The sequence below is a fragment of the Peromyscus maniculatus genome, chromosome 5 (genome assembly GCF_049852395.1).
Source record: "Peromyscus maniculatus bairdii isolate BWxNUB_F1_BW_parent chromosome 5, HU_Pman_BW_mat_3.1, whole genome shotgun sequence".
Classification (NCBI taxonomy): Eukaryota; Metazoa; Chordata; class Mammalia; order Rodentia; family Cricetidae; genus Peromyscus; species Peromyscus maniculatus.
The window spans coordinates 99199175-99225736 of NC_134856.1; the positions used below are offsets into that span (position 1 = coordinate 99199175).

At 37.0% G+C, this 26562-nt stretch overlaps 1 protein-coding gene across 8 annotated transcripts in view; it reads right to left on the reverse strand.

Moving 5' to 3' along the window:
- The window catches only part of Sugct (succinyl-CoA:glutarate-CoA transferase), a 727080-nt gene that overhangs the window by 123996 nt on the left and 576522 nt on the right, over positions 1 to 26562 (reverse strand). Inside the window, exon 13 of one of the 8 annotated variants that reach the window (XM_042278246.2) lies at positions 21636 to 22068. The exons of the other annotated variants lie outside the window; for them this stretch is intronic. Within the exon in view, the coding sequence (XP_042134180.1) occupies positions 22027 to 22068 (42 nt within the window). The 3' untranslated portion in view covers positions 21636 to 22026. Of the gene's footprint in view, positions 1 to 21635; positions 22069 to 26562 lie in introns of those variants that run through there. 8 annotated transcript variants of the gene reach the window in all.

Below are 26562 nucleotides of genomic sequence, written 5' to 3' on the forward strand. Positions count from 1 at the left end.
TTACTTATGTGTCTGTGTGTGTGTGTGTGTCTGTGTGTGTGTATATGTGTGTGTGTGTGTGTGTATCAACAGAGACTATTAATGAAAACTACAGTCAACCAAAATACAGAGTTGTAGAGTCCAGTTTCAACAGATACATCTACAATACAACTCCTACACCTAAGAAGGTTGAACAGAGACCTTAATGTGAAATAGTCTCCTAGAATATCAGAAGCTACACCGTAAAATCTTACCAACATGACTGCCTGAACAGTATTAGCAACAGTGAACATGCTAACATGGAAGAGAGAAAGTCCACAAGGCCTAAACCTTATAAAATGTTAGGGAAAGAAACAGATAAAGTCTTTGAGATTACTCTGCTAGAGAACATGTACAGGGATGAAAGAAAAGTTCTAGTGTCAGGAAATATTTAAAAATAACATTTATGACAAAAGACTAATAAGTAAAATGGTGTGTGTGTGTGTGTGTGTGTGTTTGTGTGTGTGTGTGTGTGTATGTGTAAATACATGTAAAGAACTCATTACAGTAAAAAAAATAATCACAGTCTAAGTAGAGAATATTCCTAAATGATAAATAAGCATTTTACCAGAAGTTACAAGAGACGTGAAAGGAAGCACATGAGGAAATATAACCAATGTCATTAACTATTAGGAAGCAAGGATTAAACCAAGAATGTGATATCTCTACAATGACAAATCCCAAAAGAGAGCTAAAATTGTAAATAATGGCATTCATTTCTGGAAAGGAGAAATTGAATTACTCAGACATCCCTGGTGAAAATGTAAGTTGGCATGGCTGATCTCAAAAACAGGTTGTTTCTAAAATTAGATCTATAGATAGAAGGATAGATAGATAGATAGATAAATAGATAGATAGATAGACAGATAGATGATAGATAGATAGATAGATAGATAGATGATAAGACAAACAGACAAAGAGAGAGACAGAGAGACAGATATACATTATATTCTTGAACATTTATGAAATTTATATTCATACAAAAACCTACACATGAACATTCATAGGAGTTTCATTTGTGATAGTCTAAAATTAGAAATGGACATTTTCAGTGAATCATTAAGCAAAATGTGGTACATCTATAATATGGCATATTCCTTAGCAATAAATATGAACAAACAACAAATTGACACAAAAAACTGCATGACTCTTGAAGGAGTCATATTAAGTAAAAAAAAAGTCAGTTTGAGATGGTTTTATAGTGAGGGTCCATTTTTTTTTTGTTATTGTTGTTTAAGATCTGCCTGCCTCTGCCTCCTGAGTGCTGTGATCAAAGGCATGCACCATCACTGCCCAGCTCTGGAGTGGAGAGAAGAAAGTTTCAATAGCTATAAAGGAGAAACAAGGCAACCTTGGGCGCGGTGAAATGGTCTTTGTCTTGATTAATATTCTGGATGTGGTGTGATAGTATGGTTTCACATGACGTTATCACTAAAGAGAGAACTGGCACTGATGGCATGTGGAACCTTCTGTATTATATCTTAACAACTGCACATGGACCTACATTTACCTCAAAATAAAAAAAGGTATGATTTTAAGGTTTCAGTCTTCCACTGCATTTTTAAATCTAGAATTAGGCTTTGATAGTGATGTGAGAGGTAGTTCAGTTTTCCTTTCATCTGAGTGATTTTTAGCAGTTTTCCTTTCTGGGCGGCACAGAGCTCCACCCCTGCCATCAGTCACTTCTATGCTGGGCTTGTTTCTGGCTTGCTGGTCTATGGCTGGCTCCCCTGCCAACCCCACACTGACTAAATCACTGTGGCTTTGCAGTGAGTCCCAGGACTACATTTGCAGGATCTATGACTCACCCCTGACATATCCTTTGTCCTTAGGGTTTCTTGACCCTTAACTCTTCTCTGTAAATCTCGAAGTTAGACTACTCAAGTCCAGGAAATCCCTATCTGGCAGAAAGAGTATTCTTACCATATTATCTTACACCCATTAAATAGTTACTTTAGCAATATCCATTTATTCAATTTTTAGACAAAATTAATTTTTAAATGCTGTTTTAAAAAATATGGTGAACATTCCTAACAATCATATGTTAATAGATTCTTTTGAGTTTTCTATAGAATCAGTAAATCCTTAAGAAATAAGTTTTTTTATTTTCTTCTAATTAATATATTCTTATTTGGTTCCTAATGCTTATTGCCAGATATGACAACTAACATATCAATGAGTGGAGCATTAGTAGAAAACATTTTTTTCTTCCCTACTTTTAAAGATGTATATCACATTCACAAAGAGTATATTTGTGCCAAATGAGTATAAGCACACTTTGTCAAGTCCAGAATCTTTTTCTACTTTCAAAAAAAGCTACATTACATATGTTCATTTTAGTGAGTACTTTTCATAAACCTAAGGAGAGAATCAGAGAACTCTCTATTAACGTGTTAACATGAGGAAAGAATCCTATAATGTTTATCCAAATATGTTTCAAGAACCAAGTAATTTTTGAGTTTTGTTTGATCATGTTTTCTTTTCTCTTTTCCCTATTCTCAGGAATGATATTAAAATGTAGTTTTGTTTTCTTAATCAAGAGAAACTTTATTCACAAAGTGTGTGTGGAGGGGCCTTTCTTTTCCTGCATTCTGAAAGCACTGGTTAAGGACTTTAATAGCTAATGGGAACTGCCCTCAAACAATCTGGTGCTTAATAGTGAGAAGATTTTTAATTATTAATTATCCTTTTTTTTCTATAGGTGGCAAACAGATGAGTACTGTTAATCCAATCTTCTAGTCTGGATTTGTGTGTTTTAATTAGAAGATTGAGAGCACTGACGTTTAGAGTTATTGTTGGAAGGTAGATATTAGTTTCTGTGATTTTTAATTTTTGGCTTTAGTGATTTCTGGTGCCTTCCTAATTGTCACTTGCTTTTACTCTCTGGATGTGTTTTAGTCTCTCCTGTGGCTGTGTAAATGGGTCTATCTGTCTCCATACTGCCTAGGTTTCCTCCAGGAATCACCTGTGCTAGTAACTTGGTGTTTATAAATTCCTCCATCTTGTGCAATGCTTGAGATGTCACCATACCTGATTTCAAGTAATATTACAGAGCCATTGTAGTGAAAATAGCATGATGCTGGCACAAAAATAGACTCAAGGATCAATGGAACAGACTAGAAGACCTAAATAAAACTCACACAACTGTATCTATCTGATTTGGGCAATGATGCCAAAAGCATACATTAGAGAAAAGCATCTTTGCCTATGGTGCTGGGAAAACTGGATATCTGCTTTTGAACAAACAAAATTAGATCTAGCTCTCAATCTGTACAAAAATCAACTCAAAATGGATGAAAATTTCAATGTTACAACTAGGAAACTGCAAAGGGAAAACCTTCAGGATATAGGCAAAGATTTTCTCAGGATACCAACAGCTTTAGGAAATAACATCCTGAACTGACAAATGGCATTTGTCAGTTGCAATTGAAATTGAAAAGTGTTTGCACAGCAAAGACAAGAATAAATTAAGTGACAAGGCAGACTACAGAATGAGAGAAATCTTTGCTAATTATATGCTGTGGAATAATGCTTTTGTACACTGTTTTAATAAAATGCTGATTGGCCAGTAGCCAGGCAAGAAGTATGGGCGGGATAAGCAGACAAGGAGAATTTGGGGAAGAGGAAGGCTGGGTGAGGAGACCCCAGCCAGCCATCCAGGAAGCATACAGGTAAAGCCATGGAACATGTGGCAACATATAGATTAACAGAAATAGGCTGAGTTTAAGTGTGAGCGCTGGTGAGAGTAAGACTGAGCTAATGGCCGAGCAGTTTTAATTAATATAAGCCTCTCTGTGTTTACTTGGGTCTGAGTGGCTACGGACCAGATGGGACACAGAAAAATTTCAGCTACAATACATTTGATATAGGATATATACATTTGATAGAGGATGATTATCAATACTATATAATGAAAAAAAGATTCTAAATACTCAAAAACCAAACGCCCCAATTAACATTAATAAATGGGCTAATGGAATGAATAGATAGTTCTAAAATGGTCTAGTACAAATTGCCAAAAAACATACAATAAAGTGCTAAACATCCAAATGCAAATCAAAGATATGGAAACATTTTATCCATCTTACTCTGTTAAAATGGTTATCATAAAAAAAATAACAATAGATGTTGATGAGGGTGTGAGGAAAGTGGATGCTTGTCCATTGCTGCTGGGAATTAGTTCTCCTGTACCAGAAACCAGTATTACCACATCACCTAGTTCCACTTCTAGATATATACCAAAGGGCCATAAGTAGATATGTCAAAGAGATACCTCCATGTCTACTGTAACACAACACTATTCACAACAACCAATTCATAGAATGAGCCAAGTGTTTGTTAGCACATGAACAGATCAATAAAATATAGCGTATATACACAATTGAGTTTTATTTAACCACAGTAGCATGACAATTGTGTTATTTGCTGGAAATTGATACAATTAGAGATCAACATCTTAAGTCAGATTCAGAAAGGCAAATGTCATATTTTCTCTCAATTGTAATTCTAGAAATATATATATATATATATATATATATATATATATATATATATTATGGCATTAAAGTAGAAGGAAAAATGGAGAAAGGTATGAGACTAGGGACAAAAAAAATCACAAAGAAGAAAGGGCACATTGTGAAGAGAATAATTTGCCAGCACACATCTATACCAGGTCCTCTGTGTATATAGTCTGGCTTCCAGTTTGGTGTTTTTATGGGATTCTTGAGTGCAAATTAATAGATCTCTGATTCTAGTGCCTTCTCTTGGGTTCTTTTCCTTTTGTTTGTTTGTCTTGTCCACCTTTTATGTGATAGTTCTTGTTTTATATTATTATATTTTGTTAAATTTTTTTAAATGAATGATTGAAAGAAAACCCACTCACTAGGATAAAGGTTAACAAGTGAACTGTCATTTAAACCTGCTGAGAGAGGGACAAACAGTTTCCTCCAATAGAGTGACACTGGGAATATGAACCTCTCCAGGACAGGCCTCATTCTCAGGACTAGTTGACCAACATATATTGGACTCCACAGTTTTTTGTGTGTGTGTGCTTTGGATTATACTTTAATGGGGTCTTTTTGGGGGGAGGGTGTTATTTTGGTTTTGGTTTTGAGGTTTTTGTTGTTGTGTTGGGTTTTTGTTTTTGAGAAAGAACTTGAAGTTGGGTAAGTGGGGAGGGAGAGAGGATCTGGACAGAATTGGAGGAGGGAAAAATATAATCAAAATATATTTAAATTTAAAAATTATTTTAAATAATAAAAACATAATAAAAAGGAAGAATATGTCAAAATACAGACTTAAAAGTAACTGACTTTATGAAACATAATACTTTATACGACAAATATATACCAATAAAATAATTAAAGTAATAGTTTTAATACTCACTGTTTGGCATTCTGTTGCTTCACTGTGAGTGGGAAGTTGTGGAGAAAAATGCTTTATTGGATTGGTTTCTAAATAACTGAGTAACTGATGCAAGGCTTAACCACAGCTCATAGTAAACCCCATTTTGTTTCTAAAAAAGGGTCTTTCAGTGGACTGGGCTGTCCTGATGGCCTGAGTTAGTTCCCTGTGTCCAAAATGGCAGAAGGGAAACCAGCAAAGTATGTGAGCTGACCTGTGACCTCCATACATGCAGCATAAGCCCTACTCCCCACGCATACAACAGTTTTTAAAAATGTAATTTAATTAAGTTTCAAAACCCCAATGTTATAGTATGTTTACCATCCCATGAAGTTGTCAAATACATTGTCTTAAAATTATTGCTCATTGCTCATCAATTTCCAAGTTCTAATTAATTAAAAATTTATTGTTAAAATATAACTTGTATAATAATGTACTTTGGGCAGCTCTGGGAACTATTTTAAAGTCTGTGTATGAATTGACTGAAGCCACACTACCTTAATGTGGTTTGTATTTTCTTATGTATTGTGTGTGTGTGTGTGTGTGTGTGTGTGTGTGTGTCTGTCTGTCTGTCTGTCTGTCTGTCCATGCAGTATTCTAAATTTTAATCTCTAGGCATGTAACCTTAAATAAAAAATTTCAGGTATTTATTTGATAATATCTATAGCCTTCAAATAGACTATTATAGAATTTACATGAATTGGCATTTGATCAGTTTTAACTCATTTTAATATTTCATTCTTTCCTACCATAAAAATTTGACAAGTTAGACATTGATTTCCTATCATTTCTATTTTGGAAGATATAGACTTTCACCTTTTATGAATCTTTTACTTGAGAAATTCTAATCTGACTTAGTGTGTCTTCCTGTTGCTGGGACAACACACCTCAGCAAAAGCACCTTTAGGGAAAATGAGTTTACTAGGTTTAGAACCCCAGGTTATAGCCTATCATTGAGAGGACATCAAGGCAGCATGCACTGGAAGCAGTAAGTCACACTGTACCCACAGTCAAGAGCAGAAAGTTACCAATGAATTCATGCATTGTAGCACTCAGCTCCCTTTTTCCATTCTTCTGTAATGGAAAATTCCAGGATTCTTTCCTCAGGGAGTGGTGACATTCACAATTCTGAAGTCTTCCCACCTCAATTAGCATAATCAAGATACCCCCCAGAAGCTGCAATACCCATAGACCAGTTGAATCTAGACAATACCTTATTGGAACTCCTTCCCAGGGAATACTATATTGTGTCAAGTTGAAAATTAATACTAGCCATTACACATATTTATCAAGATAGAAACTGACCAGTATATTTTATCTTGTCATTCCCCACTAATTTATATGCCAGATGATTCCAGAAATTTTTGATTCCTAGTATCCTTAGTGTCTTGGAAATTTTTTCACAATATCCTTAGGCAAAAAGGAAAATGTTTAATTTCATTTTTAAGTAATTTTGTTTTGTTTATTAAGTAATAACGTGAAAACAACTTAATATGCATTTATATCCTAATGACTTTGTAATTGTTTAAAAAAAAGTAATAGACATAAATTAAAAGAAAAATGGTATTTTACTTTTTCATAAATAACCATAATTGCTTTCTAATACCATAGTCACATTGGGTACAGTATAACCTCTTGAATCTTAGAACAAAAACAGACACCCTCATCATTATTTCTTGTTTTATACTGATTTAAGTGGTTTCATCTTGCCATTTGCTTTTTTTACATAACAATATTCATCCAAAAATTCACTTTGATAGGCATTGAAGGGTATGCATGGGTCAGGTAGTTTGTTGGTAAAACAGTTGACTCTTATGCAATAAGCCCTAGGTTTGATTTCAGCCTCTCTCTCTCTCTCTCTCTCTCTCTCTCTCTCTCTCTCTCTCTCTCTCTCACACACACACACACACACACACACACACACACACACACACACACACACACAGAAAGAGAGAGAAGGAGAGAGAAAGAGAGAGGGAGAGAGGGGGGAAGATTATATCATTGAAAGTTAACAAGAGTGATTCAATGTGAAATGTGAACTTGCCTTGAATTGGTATTCTGTGCTGTAGCCAACAGACGGTTATGGTTTCTGAGAAGATGGAGGCACTTGTGGTAGCCTCATCCCTGTGGGCCTTTGGGACCTCAGTTATACATTGTTGTGTTCACTGATCTGTTTCTTTTTAATAAAAAAATATAACTTATCACTTATCTTCAGAATTGATGACCTTTAGCTTGCTACAAGTTTACATAGTTTTGGCTCAATTTCAATATTGATATCTTAGGCATTCTGTGGTTGTTTTCCTTTTTTATGAAGAATATTCTCTAGTGTCTCCTTAGTAATTTGTTCATAATAAAATCGCTTATGTTCCTCAAAGTCCTTGCTTTTTCTGGGACAGAGTTGTGCTGGCTACACCTTTCTGAGCTGACAGGTACTTTCTGTTGCTACATGGATGTTATTTCACAGTCTTTTGAGTTCTTGTGTTGTTTCCAGGGACCCAGGTTCCACTAGTTATCACTGCCTTTTAGCTTGTCTGCATTCAAAAGTCTCTATGGTTTAGGTTTACTACAGTTTAACTACCATCAGCCTACATATACCTTAACTATCTTTTTCTTTAATTTATTTAATTTTTACTTAATATATTTAGTCTTGCTGACTTCCTAAATATGAATAAGTTCGTTTTTAAAAGCTCTGAAATTCCTAACCATGTTCAAATGTCTCCATTATTTTCTCTAGATTCTTCAGCAACTTCACATTAGACATGTCAGACATGCATTGATTGTACTACTCTGGATGCCTCTGCATCTCTGTCTCTGAATTCTAATGAATTCATGGAGGTCCATGCCTCAGCTATGGATCTTTTCTCCCTGTGTCTAATCTATTTAAATTTGTATAGGCATGGAGTTGTGATTTTTCCCTGGGGTAATCTACACTTTTTTTTTCCTCCCAGTATTTTGGGTACCATCAAAATAGAATCACAACATATTTTAATTTCTATTTGGGTATTTTTGAGTCCCAAATTGACTTAATTCCTATATACAGAATAGTTGGTTTAGAACAAGGCCATCTCATGGAAGATTTTGTTTATATCTTTCCTACAAAAGAAAAAGACAAGACCATACTCCCTACGGTTTCCTATGTTAGTTTTCAATACAGGTTTTAAAATTTGCTTTCTTTCTGACTTTTGCTTACAGATGGTGACTTGGATATGTGCAAACTTCAACTTGAATTATCTACTTGACCTCCCATCTAACATGGGCTTCCAGATTTTTGTTCTGTCTCCATGATTGAGTATTGATCAAGTGACTGACTGTTCTGCTGGGGCTAGAGTCCAAGATCTCCTATAGGCGCATACTCTAACCACTGAGCTGCATCAACAGACAGCCCTGTCTCTGTGTCTTTCGTCCCTTGAAGTTCCAGCTCTAAGGCAGTAGCTAGAGCCAATGCTGGTGTCAATACATGCTGTTTTCTAAGTCTTCCTGGCTCAGCAGATTCTCTAACACAATCCTCAATACAGTCAGACCAAGAGGATTTCTAGATTCTTCTCTCTAAGCTACATTTCTGAGACCTAATTGGGTGCTTCAATCTTTCCCAAGATTAATTAACCCAGGAAATAAAAAGAATAACAACTATTGAATAAAATAGAAAATAGAATAGAACTCAGTGAATATAAAGGTGATTTATGAACTTTAAAGTCAGGATATTAAAAGTCCAGACTTGTAACCTTAATTCAATTCTCCTCAGCCGTGGGACCTTCAATTAAATTATCCCAGAACCAGTTGCTACAAACTATGTTGAAAGTGGAGAAACACTTCTTCCCCATAGCACGGGGAACTGCAGAGCCCTGTAAAGGGAAACTTGCCAAGGGGTGGCCCATGGGGTGACTGCCTGTGCTGTCTTCACTTTGAACGAACCATAGGACTCCATTCTTAAGCATTCTCCAGTTGCCCTGTGGGAAAATCGAGTTTTATTCATTCTAAGAACAGGTCAGGAGGTTGTAAATGTATCATCTTTCTCACTGGACTTAGTCCTCTTCCCACAGAGAGATTCTAGCCAAGAATTTGGGAATCTAGACTGAGAGGTAGAAATCATCTACTTTTTAAAACAAAGAACGTTTTTCAGAAACCATTGAAGTCAGGTTTTTTTTTTCACCAATATCCATCGATTGATGAGTAACCCACTACTCTAATGTGAGTGGCCGCCAACTATCCCATCTCCCGAGGAGTCCAAGAACAACAACAACAGAGCATGAGGAGACAGGTCAGTAAGGAGGAGCAAAACATGGCAGGACAAAGCAATTCTTTATGTGAGCACTGTAAGTGAGCAGAGATAACCGACATGTCCAGGGTCAGCCCTCTTGCCAGGATGTGTGAGAGAAGTAACAGAGTGAGTCTGAGATGATGGCATAAGGCATATGCTGGTCATGAAGGGACACTTGTAAGCTCTGCTCATAAGTTCTGTACTAAGACTTGTCTCTCTTATTCTCAGATGATGACATAGATGGAAGTAAAGTGACTCGTGCAATAGCAACAAAAGAGTCAAATGACAGAGCCTACAGCTTTTCTATCACATTGTGCTGTCTCAAAAGTCTTCCTTTCCACTACCATACAATTCTAGTGCTCCTGACCTGGGTGCAATGCAGACATAAGGAGCAAGAGTCCATGGGGATTTTGAATATTCCAACTGATTGTTATTATCAACTTGTCATTTATTTTGTTGGCACAAATACAGCCTTAGAAGGTCAGACATGGGAAGATGTAAGTAGTTTTATGGACACTGTGCTGTCTGTCCTCCTGATGACACTGTGCTGAAAACTATGGAAATGAAATCTCCTTTGGGATCTAACTGCAGCATAGCATCTCCTTATTTGGTACAGGAAGGCTTTCTTTAGTGAGTCCATGGGAATATGGATAGCAGGATACAAGGAAGCATCCACATCTGCTTCCATAACAATTTCTTTTTAGTAAAGTCATGCATGCCAAATATGTTTAAGGCTCATTGTGGATAATTCTTCATACAGGGGAATACAAGTTTAAGGGGGGAGGGGGGCGGAAATACCACTAGGAAATCACAGAGGAAGTGTTAGCAGAGCACACAAACTACTAGACCAGCCTGAAGTTACAACCGTGCCTGATAATTGTGAGGCTTCTACAATCTTCTACCAGGAGTAAGCAATGGCACTTATTTACATAAGCTCTTTTAGAGAACTAAGGGTGTCAAAAGGCAAGCAGGAGGCAGTCTAACAGCTGCAGAAAGATCATGGACACTGCATAAGGTACCCTCTGTACATCTAACTCATTATTCAAAAATATTACTTAGGTTCAAAGGAAGATAGCAATAGTATGATTAACTAACATGTTTCTAAGACTTAAAAGCACTGAGGCAGTTGTTCTAAAATTCAATAAATCTGTGCTTTCATCTTACATGTTGGTTTGGTTTTCCTGGGCATTTATGCTAGTGGAGAAATGCTTTGTTCTCTGCAGGCAAATTCATGTTTGCTCTAGGGAAAGAGATAAGGAAAACTATTTTAGGAAGGAGCCACATGACTCAGTGTGGGAGAGATAATATTGATAAGCATGAGCCAGGTCACTGATAACTCTATGGCCAAGTGATCCTTTGGATACAACCACAGATTTTAATCAGCAAGAAAAGTCTGAGTTATGCATCTATATTTTTGGATTGAATTAGTTACATTGTGGGGCAGAGGGCTGTGGATAGCAGGGTATAGTAACAGAAACTGAGAGGCATGAACCCAGCCAAAAGTTAGGTGTGAGCTCCTCTCAAATACGTATGTTTTCCCAGCTGACTTTTTTCATCTAGTGGCTCATAATTTTAATCATGTGTCATCAACCTGCCTTACAGACACACTTTCATCATGGATATTCATGGCTCTGTCACATCTCAATAAAGCAGCCAGAACAGTGGCTGCTACCTCTGCCTCATTCCAGTGTCTGAGATTTCAGTGCCTCTGGCTTCTAACTGTACAGAGTGGGTTCCCATTACATACAAGCTTTATCTCTGGGAATGACACTTGACACTGTCACCCAGGGTGCAGATATTGTACTTTTTGGTCATGCTGAAGATTTTCCATATAGTTGAGCCCTATGATTTTAGATGTATCTCTGTTTTTCACATTAATTTTTTGAAATTTCATACATGTATAAAATGTATCTTGAAGATAGCCACTACCATTTCTCTCTCCAATTCTCCCAAACACATTTTCTTCCCATCTTAAAGTCCTCTTTAATATTATTATTGTTGTTGCTGTGATTGTTGTTGTTATTTTAACCCACTGAGTCCAATTAGTACTGCCTAGATGTGAATGGGTGTGAATCCGACATATACATATCAAATTACAATCCCTGGAATTTGTACATTTCACTGTATCTTTGCAATCTCAGAACTGCAAGTTGAGGATTCTAAGATTGTCAGACTACCTGTGTTATAGGTTAGACCTTTAGTCCCACTGCTAACAAAAAGGCAAGAAAAGATGGCAGGTATATGGAAGAGGGGACAGAAATGTGATCATCATTCGAAGCATAACAAAGAAATGCTGCCACAAAGCAAAGAATGCTTTGCTTTTTAATGCTGCAAAAGACCATGACCAAAAGAAACTTGAGAAAAGTGTTTATTTGGCTTACAGCTTACAACTTATCATGAAGGGAAGTGAGAGCCAGAACTCAAGGCAGGAACCTGGAGGCAGGAACTGAAGCAGAGCCCAAGAAGGAATGCTACTCACTGACTTGCTCTCCATGGCTTGCTTAGCCCATTTTCTTATACAACCCAGGGCTATATACCTAAGAGTGGCAGCTCTCATGGTGTACATGACCATTCCACATCAAATAATAATAATAAAAAATGCCCCTACAGACTTGCCTACAGGCAATCTAATCCAGACATCTTCTCACCTGAGGTTCTTCTTTGCTGAGGACCCCAACTCTGACCAGGCACTATTTACTCTTTGGGCCTCTACGACTTTAAGTACCTGTTTCTTTTAGCTACTTGGTTTGCAGCAACTGATTACACCAACCCTAAGATATACTGCATCCTAGCACTTAAGTTACATCAGATAGATTACTAGGAAGTCAGCTTAGTTTTTGTATCCCTATTTAAAAAATACCTCCCTCAAAACAAATTAAGAGACAAAAAACATGCCCAATCTTATAATGCAGCTGAGACTTAGAGTTGCTGCTTACTGGAGACAGATTCTAGCAACAAGCAATCAGAGTTAAATCAATCATAAAGTGGTGTTAACTATTACATCTTCATGGAATATCATCCCATTCCTCCTGGCTTTGAAGTCTTTGAGAACTAGTCCTGCCATTCGGTCACCGAGTAGAAATCTGAAACCAAATACTGTTTTCATATTAATTCTTCAGTGATTATTTATGCAAATTATTGAACCTAGGAACAGATGGGTGCTTCGTGGAGACTTGCATCATAGAAATGCAGGTGTGTGTTAATTTTGGTCCTTTGGTTCATTTGTAAGATCCAGTTAGTTTTTGATGACTACTAAATACTGATTGTTTTCCCCTAGTTTTTACTTTAAGTATGAAGAGTGATTTGCAGATGCTCTGTTTTCTTCATAACAGAAGAGCACTCAGAGACAAAATTAGAAGATGAGGAACATCTGGCAGGTACTTCAGAAGATGCTGTTCTTTTTGGAGAGCAGCATGCACTACTAAAGCAGGATTTAACCCTTTGGATCTGCCACTAAGTATAGGCGATGGTGTTGGCATATTTGAAACCTCTCTGATGTCTTAATTGAAGGATTGTCTAGATCAGATTGGCTTGCAGCCATGTTTGTGGAGAATTGTCTTGACTGTTGACTGACATGAGAGGGCCGAACCCAATGTTGGTGATGACACCCCAGGCCAGTGGTCCCAGGTTTTATAAGAATGCTAGCTGACCCAGACATAGCCCTCAGCAGCAGCTTGTTTCCACATGTCATCATGGCCCTTAGGGCAGCACAGGCCACCCACATCAGTATGGTCCTCAGACACCAACATGATGTCAGGTAGCTGACCAGACCCCAGGCATCCACATAGCCCTCAGTGGCAATAGAAGTCATGGACATCAACTCAGATCCTGGCTGCTGCAGGGCCATGGATCCAGCTGGGATCTACATTAATGTCCACGGCCCATTTTACCACAGGGGGCCCATAGGAACCATGCCTGTTGAAATCTGAGGGCCGCACAGCTCCACCTTTCACTGGCCCTGGGATAGCTTGCCCTGCCCCTCGCTGGACACTGCAGCAGGAGAGCTGGTCCAGGAGTACTCACCCTAACATATTTGGGAGCCATGGTCCCACCCCTCACCATGAACATGGGAGAACTAGCCCCTGTGGCATGGGCCTAGAAGGGCTGGCTCCACCCCTTGTCTGAGGGAATAGCCACAGGGGACTAAACTGACCAGCTCAGCTATCACCCAGGCCCACATCCTAACATCTACCCTGTCTATGACCTGCTGGAGTGCATAAAGAGACTGGTCCCATGGAATGATAGCTGCAGTATCTTCATGACTGCAGTAGGCTATCTGAGAAGAGTTTCAGTGGACAGTCTAGTGATGATGGTGTGCCAGAGGTGATAGGCCTAAAATCAGGTCAATGACTCATTGCAATGAACATCTGCATGTGGGGCTCTTGGACAAAAGGGTACACTGCTTGACACACTGCAGCTCCCGATGCCAACTAAGAAAAATGAAGACGTTTTGGAGAGTCAGTAATGATGGTGAAGCTAGGTGGGTTTTTGTTTGTTTTAATTTGAGGGGGCATTTTTTTGGGAGGGGGAGAATGCTGCAGGGGTGAGGAGCAGATATGGAGGGACTGGAAGTTGAGTGGGATTGGGTTAAATGATGTGAAATTTCCAAAGAATCAATAAAGAATTATGTTAAAAAATAAATAAGTAAAAAACACTAGCTGAGTGAGAGCCATAGAGAGCCAGAGAGTAAGCAGTATTCTTCTACAGTCCACATTTCAGTTCTGGACTCCGGGTTTCTGTCTTGAGTTCCTGCCCTGAATTCCCTTGGTGATGAACTATTATCTGGAAGTGTAAGCTGAAATAAAACCTCTCTTCCCCAAGGTCACCTTTGGTCATGGTGTTTATCATAACAACAGAAAACACATTAGGGCAGCCTGTCAGGGACCCAAGAGCTGCAGCACTGCAAACTCATCGTCCAGCATGGATGATAGCTTCCCCATAGCTCCACAGATGGAGTCGCCCCTACCCTTCAGTTAACCTTGTATAACTTATAAACTCTTGTCCCTCCAGAGGCCCTGAAGACACATACAATTAGAGCAGAACTGCATACAAATGGCTGGAAGGTGCAGGAGGGAGCAGCTGGAGTCTCAGGTTAGAGTCCAACAATCCTCCCATCTCCTCCTTTTCTGAGTGAATGACAGCAGTCAATAGGTCTGCTTATGATGGTCTCTTGCAAGTTGCCATAGCTGATTTTATGAAAATGGCACCTGTTTGCTCAGAGGACAGTGTTCTACAATCAACACCAAAACACAAATTTTGGCACAAATCATTAAATAAATTTTGCCAAAATTAGTTTGTTGTTATTATCCATCATTTTGTTATATAACACCTTCAGCACCAATTAATCTCCCTTGTGTGCAACTCCTGCAGAATAGACCTGTTGATTAGCACTCTAGTGAAATGGCTCTATTGTGTTGTCTTAGACATGGCTAATATAGGAACCAAATGTATTCAGATAAGTTTCAAAGTTCTTTCTTGCCCATAGGTGGGCCTATCAGGGAACCTCTTTTCCTTAAGCTTCAAACTAAATACATAAAGATAAATTACTAAAAGAAAAGCTACCCTGGGGGTAGGAATGATGGCTTGGTGGTAAAGAGTACTAGCTGCTGATCTAGAAGACACAGGATTGGTTCCCATTCCACATATAGCAACTTATATAACTCCAGTCCAAGGGGTATGTATGATGCACTCTTTAGGCATCCATGGTCACCAAATATACAAATAGTGAAAATACACACATGAAGGCAAAACACCTATACACATAAATAAAACACAATTTAAAAATCAACTCATAAGATATTTATGTCTAAAGCAGATGAAATAATCCATATACAACATTTGTAAACATTCATATTCTTAAATACATCCATAACCTTCAAGAATAGTACACATACATGCATGCACATGAGTGTGCACAAGCACAAACACTATATACATACATAGATAGATACATATATAACATATATGGCTTTATACAGTATATATGCATAGAACTTTTAACAATATGCCCTAAGTAATTGACTAAGTAATTCTAATTATGTGACTCTTCTTTAATGAAAAAAGTAAAATGTCTTACACATAATGTCATCTCAGCAAACTAATTTTGGTGCTAGCTTAAACATCCAGTAGTAGAATAAGCAATCAATCAATCAATCAGATAATTAATAGAATATTAAGATTTTAATATATTGTATTTTAATCAAAATGTAAACACATAATTTCCCTTTCCATGGGTGAATTTCCCTTTTCATCCTCAACCCCTTCCCATGCCACCCCCCACTCCTCAAATTCATGATCCCTTTTTTTTAATTATTATCATTATATATATACATGTATATGTGTGTGTATTGAATATATATAATAAATACAAACTGATGTGTCCATCTAGTGTTGTTTATATGAGCATGTATTTAGGGAAGACCACTGATATTGGATAACCAGTTAGGCGGCTCATTTCTGGGGAAGACTAACTATCCCGCTGTCATAGTCCTTGATTTTCATGAATGGGAGGGACTCTGTGAAATGACCCCATCCGTGTTGCATATCAACTGGTATTGTCATTGTTCAGGTCTTCTGCAGGCAGCCATATTGCTAATATTTCATGCATGTAGCTTCCCTGTCATATATAGAAGACACAGTCTTGTCCTCTGGCTCTTACACTTGTTTTGATTCCTCTTCTGCAATCTTCCATGAGACTTAGGTCTAAGGGATGAGCTGTAAGAAGTACCAGCTGGGCTCTGAGCACTCCACAGTCAGTTGTTTTCTGAATTTTGACCAACCAGTTGTAGCTTTCTGATATTGTCTCTGTCTGCTGCGAAGAGAAACTTATCTGAGGAGGATTGAGAGCTACACTTACCTGTGGGTATAAGGATAAGTATGAAGTATAACATCTGTAATTGTGTTGGTTTGGTGAAATGGGAGTTCTCCTTTAGGATCTATGATCTCACTAGCCACAGGTAGTAAGTTAGGTTACAGTACCAGGAATGATTTCCCTCCTATTGATGAGGCCTTAAGTCCAATCTGAAGGCTATTGGTTACCACCAAATTGTGAGTGTCACTGTTTCACCTTTAGTGATATCATGCCAAACTGGTCATTGTTGTGGGTCATTGTTGTGCCACAGCTGAGTAGGATTATTCATTGCATCTCTCCATACATAGGCAGTTTTCATAGCAACTACCAGTACTATGAAAGCTACTCCTCAAAAAAGAGGCTTTTAGGTCAGAACCAGTGCAAATCCTCCAAGTCCTGTATTTGAAGCACACGGTATCTTCAGCAATATGGACTCCCTTCAACTTTTAGGAGAAGCCAATGACAATAGCATAGTCTCAATATTACTAGCTATCATATATACCTTAAATCTGGAATGATAATCCCTCCAGCATTGTTCTCTTTTCTCAGTATTGATTTGGCTGTTCAGGGTCTTTTGTGGTTCCATATGAACTTTAGGATTTTTTTCTATTTATATGAAAAGCGTTATTAGGATTTTGATTGGAATTACATTGAATCTGTAAATTGCTTTTTACAATATTAATTTTACCAGTCCATCAGTATGGGAGGTGTTTCCATTTTCAGTGTCTTCCTCCATCTCTTACTTTAGAGATTTAAGGTTTTCATTATAGAGGACTTTCACCTCCTTGGTTAGGTTTACTCCTATATATTGTATGTTCTTTGAGGGTACCATGAATGGGCATATGTTCATGGATAAATTTCTCAGCATGTTTGTTGGTGGTGTACAGAAAGGCTACTGATTTTTCTAAGATGATTATGTATCCTGATACGTACCTGAAATTATTGTTGACTTCTAGAAGTTTTCTGGTGGAACTTTTGATATCACTTATGCATAGCATCATATTATCTGTAAATAATGATAATTCTACTTCTTCTTTTCCTAGGTGGATTCATTTAATTTCCTTCTCTCTCTTTATTGCTCCAGCTAGTGCTTCAAGCACTATATTGAAAGGGAATGGGGATAGAGGCCAGCCCAGTTCCATTCCTGATTATAATGGTATTGCTCCAAGTCTTTCTCCATTTAATATATGTGAGCCATGGGTTAGCCAGATGTAGTCTTTATTATGTTGAGATATGTTCCTTCCAGTCCTACTTTCTTTAGGACTTTTATCATGAAATCACATTAGACTTTGTTGAATACTTTTTCTGTATCTAATTATGTGATTTTTGTCTTTCAGATCATTTATATCTGAGATCATCCCTGTGTCTCCACAATAAAGCCAAATTTATTATGGTGAATGCTCCTTTTATTATATGTCTGTATTCATTTTACAAATACTTTATTGAGGATTTTTGCATCTGTGTTTAACAGGGACGATGGCGTGCAGGCTTTTTGTTTGTTGTTATTGTTGTTTTTGTGTGTTTCTCTGGTTTGTGTATCAGAGTACTGGTAGAGTATTGGCTTTGTAGAAGGAGTTTGGAAGTGCTCCTTATGATTCTGGTTTCTTTAATAACAAATATTGGTTGTAAGTCTCCTTTGAAAGACCAGTAGAATTCTACTTAAACATTTCAGGCTTTACTGAGTTTGAAGATTTTTTTTTTTAATACTTTCAGTCTCCTCACTTGCTATGAGTCTCTTTAGGTAGCTGTTCTCTTCTAAGTTTAACTATAGGTTTGGATGAATCTAAATTCATCCATGTCTTCAGATTTGAGAACATAATAGAGGACAGATTTGTAAAGTGTTCTCTTAGAAAATTCTGAAGTTCTTTGGTGTCCATTGGTATGTTTCTCTGTTCATTTCTGATTCTGATAATTTGGTTAGGTTAATTTCTTTTCGTTATATGTGCCAAGGAAATGTCACTCTTGTTTATCTTCTCAAGAATTAGCTCTTAGTTTCATTGATCCCTTGTACTGTTTTTTGTTTCTATTTATTAATTTCTTCTCTGAATTGTGTTGTTTCTTGCCATCATCTGGGTTTGAATTTGGTTTGTTTTATTTTTCCAAATCTTGAGTTGCATCATTAAGTCATTTATTTGCGCCCTTTCTGATTTTTAATGTAGGCACTTAGAGCTATAAATTTCCCCCATATAACTCTTTTTAATGTGTCCCAGAGGTTTCTTTGTTGTTTTTATTTTCATTTAGTTCCAAGATTTTCTTTTGATTTCTTTTGTGATTTCATTTTTGCCCCATTCATCATTTAGTTATGAGTTGCTTAATCTCCATAAGTTTATGTACTAGAGATTTGTTTGCTGTTGATTTTGTTTTATTGTGTTATGATGAAATAATATATGTGGAGTTTTTAAAAGAATTTAAAATTTGTTAAGTTTTTTTTCTGTTCTAGGATGTTGTCTACTTTAAAGAGGCTTCTGTCTTTTGATGAGTGAAATGTATAGTGTTTGGGTAAAATATTGTATAGATATTCTTAAAGTCCATTTGATGTATTGTATTATTTATTCTGAGGTTTCTCAAATTTTTTTTTGTTTAGATGGCCTATTTATCATGGGGCAGTGTACTCACCTACAGTGTTAATGTTAATGTGTCTTATTTCCAGTACTGTGATTTTTATGAAACAAGGTATACAGAGTTTGGTATATATATGTTTGGTATTTTAATGTATGTTTGACTAATTGTTCTCTACGTTAGAATGATATGTTCTTCATCACTTCTGGTTAGTTTTAGTTAGAAGTCTGTTTTGTTACATATTAATATACTATTGCTTGCTTTCTTCATGATCCCATTTTCTTAGAATACTTTCTTCCATCCTTTCAATTTAAGGTTCTATGTATCTTGCAATCTAAGTTGAGTTTTTAAATTTTTTTTCGTAATCCATTCAGCTACCCTATGTCTTTTGATTGAAAAGTTGAGGCCATTAATATTTAGATATTATTGAAAAGTGTGTACTTATTATAGTCCTATTGTTTTATTTTAGTTTATTAATTTATATTGTTTTTGCTGTCTGTGTTCCTAGCCATTCTTTGTATTTCCGAAATTATAGCTTCATCTGTTTTCTTTTACAGTATCTTGGTCATGTTTATTTCTTTCTTCAGTTTGAAATATTGCTTCTATAGTATGTATGTAGTCTGTGTATGTCTGATTTGAGGGACATGAATTATTTTAGCCCATTTTTATCATGAGAAGTTTTCTTTTTCCTTCCATTACGGTATTTTTGCTGGGTGCAGTAGTTTAGGTTAGCAACCATGGTCTTTTAGAATCTGAACTGAAGTACATTCCTAGGCTCTTCTGGCTTTCAGAATTTCCATTAAGAAATCAGCTGCTATTCTGTTAGATTTTCATATGTGACTTATGATGTTTCTTTTCAAGCTTTAAGTACTCTTTGTTTGGTATATTTAGTGTTTTAACTATGATTTCTGTGAGGAGTTTGTTTTCTGGTCTTATTTATTTGGTATTCTGTGTGCTTCTTGTATCTGTAAGCGTATGCCTTTCCTTAGTTTAGAGAAGTTTTATTATACAATCTTAAAGATCTGATCTATGCTATTAACCTGGAATTTTCCTCTCTAATCTAGACCAGTAAATCAAATGTTTGGTCTTTCCATGGTGTTGCATAGTTGCTGTATGTTTGTTTGCTGTGTGGTGTGTGTGTGTGTGTGTGTGTGTGAGAGAGAGAGAGAGAGAGAGAGAGAGAGAGAGAGAGAGAGAGAGAGAGAGAGAGAGAGAGAGAGAGAGAGAATTTCATATCCTTTACTTGTATGGTTTAATTTCTCTACTCTGTTTTGCAGTCTGAAATTCTGTCTTTTACCTGATCCATTCTACTTGTAAGCTTTTCCCCTGAATTTTTTAATTGGGTTATTGAATTTTTCAAGTCCATCTTCATTTCAACTTGAGTTCTCTTCAGTATTTCTCTTTTAAATCAATTTTGAAATCCTATGTTGTCTTCATCATTTCTTTCAGCCTGATGGTTGTGTTTTCTTGGGCATCAGTCAAGCATTTAGTTATTTAAAATTCATTCTCTTCAAGTTCACTGAGGTTCTTGTATCAAATTAAAACTCCTTGAATTTCTCTGATGACATTTATTATTATGTCCATGTCTTACATCCAGGCAATTCTCATTGGAGAACATTTCTATAGAACTAATAGATTGGGATGAGGGACAACTATTTTGGCTTTTCATATTATTTGTATTTTGGTGATTAGACCTGGGCATGTAAATTTCTTTTGCTGGTTGTTTATTTCATGTGGACATAGCAGGCCATGACAACCTAACATAAACTTGGATGTTTGGCACTGTGCAGGTTGAGGATACATGCATGAGTGTGGGCCTGGAGGTTGGATATAGTGTAGAAAGAAAAGTTCAGATGGACAATTGAGATTTTTAAATTATATTTACAGAGTTATTTAACAATAGAAAAAAAGCTACTGAAAAAATGGACACAAATTTATATAAGCAACACAATCCTAATATTAAGGAGGAAAAGATAAGATACTATACCTATATGTTTTCATGTATACATTTTGACATGCAACATCCCTAGAAGAGGTAAAATTCTCTTTCCATTTATAATAATGATTTAGTTCAATTTTACAACATATGCATTCAGAATTACAAAAAAATATCAAAGACCAGTTTTGGAGGGAAAGTTAACATTAAAATTAACTAGCTACCAGTTTGGAAGAAATGTATCTACATGGAAGAGTATGATTATATGTCAGCAGAGATATTAGCCATGAAGAAGAAAGCAAGGCTTTGAGTGGAAGAGTCTTCACTTCCATGTGATAGAAAAGATTATGATGGCTTTGGGACTCACGTAATTCAAAGAAGCTTAAAAAAGAAATGGTCTTACAGGATAGATTCCATTACTAAAGACAAACAGCATGCTTGGCAGACATTTTCCAATATTCTACAGCTTTGTATAAAATGAGACTAGGAAACTGACAACCATTTCTTAGAAATGCAAAAAAAAAAGAATTAATATAATTTGGATACCCTAAGGAAGAATTTCCAAAGCAAAATAATCATAGACCTTTTCCAACCATTTTATTGCTTTTTAAATTTTTTTTACATATTCATCTCATCCCCCATATCTTTCCATTACCACCTTCTCATCACTTTCTTCCCAAGTTTGTGATTACTTTCTTTTCTTTTTCTTCTTCTTCTTTCTCCATTGAGTTTAGTTTGTGTTACCCAGCTATTCTCAGCAGCGTATGGTCAACCTTCCATGGGCCACATCATTAAAGAAAAGTGATTCTCCTCTCCCAGCATATATCAAATATTATTAGTGCCTCAGTTGTCTGTAGGATTTCATACCCATCTTCTAACCCTGGCATTTTATTGGCCTAGAGCTTGTGCTGGTCTTTTGCATGTTGTCACATCATTGTGAGTACATATGTGTATCTGCCCCATTTGTCTGGAAAACATTGTCTCCTTGATGTTGTCACCACCTTAAATTCTTAAAATCTTTCCATTCCATCTTCCATGGGATCCCTATGTGGAAAATCACACAACACCTTTGTATATAGCTTGGGAAAATACACCATGTGAGGCAAAAAGAAATCTGTGAAGCCAAGACATCTGTCTATAGAGACTACTACTACTGAACAAAGGAAACACTAACAAATTGCAGAATTCTATTTATACTAATAGAATATTCACCACTTGACACCATAGGGCCTTCACCTGCTCCTTCAAACATCATACATCCACAGGGCAGGCTTCTCAGTCACTCACACTGCCCTCTTGCTGGCCCCACTTACAAACATTTGTCTTTCACCTGCCAAGCAATTAGTACATGATGTTTATATACCACTCTTTGCTTTCATAGAGACTGTCCTTCAGGTACTTCCCCTCCCTCGGCAGTAGAGCTTCTACTTCCTGTGAAGTGTCTATTCCAAACAATGCCTGAGAAGTCAGTTAAGCTGTCTTCCCAAAAGTTGTTGAGACAAGGGTTGATACTATCCTTGAAAATGAACCCGTCAAATCTACTGCAGTTTTAACCTGTTCCAAATGTCATAGTGAGTTATACTGGAATGTAAACTGTTGTCTTTATAGACATCTAAGAAAGTGTTAAGTGCTCAAATTATGCAAATCATTACAGACTAGTTAATGTCTTCCAGTATTTAATAAGCTTTTATGATCCATTATGCATCCTACATAGATCATTTCTTTTCATTTTCTATTGGTAGTAATTTACCAAAAGAGAAACCAAGGCACAGAAAAGCTATGTAACACCCAACCATTTTAAATGATTGGTGCCAAATCTCTCAACTTCTATTCTATTCTATCTTCTTAGAGTTGCCTTCCTGATTGCAAAATTCTCTATTATTTCAACAGAAACTGCTGTCTGTCTCCATGAAGCTCTATATTATTTTGCCTTAGTGAGTGTATCTTGTTCTGTTTTAATGTATCTTCACCAATCAAAGCTGTAAGAGGGTTTGAGGCAGGAAGAATAGGAGAAAATCTGATGTCTCCATGACACTGGTACAATCATCAGTGTCACAGAAATTCTGGGAAATACAGATTGACAGACTGCTGAGGAGCAACATTTTAAGGATAGTCAAACAGTTAATTCCAAGGTTTGAAGAGAATACCACTATGAGGTGGGCGTATGAGCTACTAACTGAAAGGTCTCATGGATTCTTATGACACAGAGAGATAGGAGTTCTTGGAGAAGCTGTTAGGAAAGGACAGTAGAGCTCAGAACCCCTTGTCCTCACTTGTGCTCTTAGCTGCAGTATGTGGAACATCAACCTGAGAGGTAGAACTTTGTTTAATAGAAAAAGTGAGGGAGTTAACAACTCGGGTTAAAAATAAATGGCATGTCTAAGCTTTCCCGCAGGAAAGGAAAGTTCTGTGTAACATTTGGGTATCAGGATTCGAAAGGGGAGAGTTTCAGGTAATGTATCTTTTAAAGTGGACACTAAAGAAGGACCTCACATTTTCTATTCATTCATTCAAAATTAAGAGTCTTCTGACACACACGAAAATTCCAGGAGTTCGAATTTCTTAATCAATCCATTTCTAAGAAGCTTCCAGGTGATCCTGATATTGCTAACACATCCTGAGCAGCAAGATTTTCTTTAGCAAAACTGCATTAATAGAACCAAAGCTACTTAAGTACTAGGAAGGAAAAGCAGATCCAGGATGCATTTATAAGTGGGGGACAGACCAGGTATATCACTGCTAAAATCTAGCATTTCCACTAAGCATTACAAGCATGCTTGGGATTGTACTTGGCTATAAAAATGAGCTATAGGCAAGTATAGCCAAAGTCCATTTATGTGAGCAAAAGGATTCCCTTCCTTATATTCTCTAAATTTAAACACAAATATTTTTTCAATGCCCTATTTGTTTTATAGCTTATTCTTTTGTTTAAATGAATTGTGTAGTTCATTCCAATCAAAACCTAGCTTTCATCCATGAGATAAACATACAAAATTTTATGTTTATACTTATATACAAAATTATACTACATATAACCTATTTAAATTGCACCAGACTTTGGATTAGAAGTCAATAATCACACCCTGCATTTGGACTATGATTCTAAGCTGCTGTCTTGCACCCCCATGTGAAGAAATCACTTAGATGCTTTACTTTAAGGACTAAGGGACCAATATAGGCAACCCTGTGCTCAAGTTTCATCACACAGTTACATATAGTGCTCAAGTGGGTCGCAGCATAGGCCCTGGCCTTTTGTAGTAAATATATTTTCATTTTCTTCATATAGTCTCTGATCTCATTTTTTCTTTTCTTAATTTAAATACTCCATTTCACATGTGTTTATTATAAACTGTTTTAAAACTTTTGGGGAAGCAGACAGGAAATACATAAATATTGATCTATTTGTTCGTTTAGCTAACAGTGTCCAAATGTCCATTAGGTGGTAGACACCAAGGACAGAAGCAAATGAGATCCCATGTCATGAAGATGCAACCAATCATGGTGCTGTGCTGCTAAGGCCTCATCTTCTCTGTGGATCTAAATTCATGGTACAATCAGCTCTAGTCTGTCATGTAAAGCCACATTTTATTAATTTCACCAAAAGATAGTTTTAACAACCAAACTGGATTTTTTTGTGATTTTGTGATCTAAAAGAAAGTCAGAATCAGAAAAGTCCATTGTAGGAATTGGCATCAGACCCTGTATGTTTCTATCGGAAAAAAAAATACAAAAAGAAAAACAAAAACAAAAACCTCATTCTCCTTCATTGAATGGAGACTTTGAGGAGACAGCTTTCCAGAAGGAAAACAGCTACACACTACACACCCAGTTGAGAGAACTATGTATCTTGTTCTCTTTAGTGCAAATAGATGCAAAAATGAAATGGCATCAGTCTCCACCTGCTGAGAAGGGTCATGACACACTGCTGTGGATGTGCACTGAGCTAGTTACTCCTGGAGTCACCCTTCCTTCCAGAGCTGCCTCAACTGTTCAACTCAGAGAAAAGTCCATTTCAGAAGTCACACAGACATGATGAGGCCAGGATTACAGCCCAGTTCCCTTTTGCTTCTCATCCTGGAGCTCTTACTAGCCGAAGGCCTTATGCCCAGGAGCATCTGCTGGCTGTGCTTCTGAAGTGCTTGTGACCTCCAGTTTCTACAGAGTACTCATTCACAGACCCATTGTCATCTTAGTTAACTAGAATTTTCAATAGCCTTATAAAAATAAAGTTCATAGAAAACTCTACCCACTGCTTTCAGGATTTGCTCCTCATAATGGCTGACCTTAGAAGCAAGTCATTGACATTGTGATTTGGGGACATTTGTCACAGATGGCAAATGTAACTTGAGAGTACAGATGTTGTTTATAATGTATATGATTTATAAATGATTCTATGAGACTGAAGAAAAAGGCTTAAACTTAAAAAATAAAGTGGAATGGACATGGAGATAATACCTGAAAAAGAAATTTTGAAAATAAATTGATAGGAAAGCAAAAAAAAATATGATAATTTATTTTGAGGAAGAAACATTTAAGTATTGATATAGAAATGCTATGTTAATGTAGTGTGCAACTGTGATCAGCATGGCAAAGATGAAGTTATTCTAAAAAGACACTTATGACCTTCAATTTGACTATCAGACTGTTGAAACACCCAAAAGAAATGGAAATTTTTCCAGAATTGCATGCTATGGGAAAGAAAAAGCACCACCCATAAAGGGAACTTGTCTGCTGGATAGACACTACACACAGTTCTAACAACTTGACACAGCACCTTCCAGGATAAGATGGAAGCCTAGACAATGATGGGTCAATGGTGGACAGGACCACAGCTTGACCATGACTGCTCAGGTGTGTATGTATACCCTTGACCCACTAAGTGTTGATCTCCCTTCTTGGCTGAACATGGGGGGGGTTCACTGGCTCCCTTTGCCATTTTCCTAATGTGGCCATTTTGAATAAATCTCCTTTTTCTACTTCCCACTTTAAATTTGGCTCTTTAACTTGGCTTATTGAGGAGAGGTGGCCAGATATGCCGTAGGGCACATGTTGTGAGCCTCGAGTCCAATAAGAAATGGTAACCATGAAGGGTTGAAGACACATTTGGGGGTGTCTGTTACTTGCATGGGTTGACTCCTGGTGAATAAAAACAAAAACAAGAACAAGAACAAAAACAAAAACGGCCGTTTCCAGCTGCTGCAGAAGTCATTTATTGCAGAGATGCTTTTTTCCCACTGCAGGCATCAACTGCTTTTTACTTCTATCTGATGAAGCAGGAAAAATGAGTTTGAAGATTTTTTGGATTCTTGTAAAAAGTCTAAGCCTTAGTAAGACTCTTCCTGATCCTTGAACCTTAGCCTTTGCCTTCCTGTTTGCCTCTGGACTCTTGAGCAATTGGCGTTCTTTTGAACCTTTGAGGGTGGTGGCCATTTGATGGCTGGCTTTATCTTTCAGTGTTCTTCTGTTGAACAGCATTGGGATATTTTTGTAAAACAGAGAAACACAGTGACCACAGTGGTAGAGCAGAGATCTCATGAA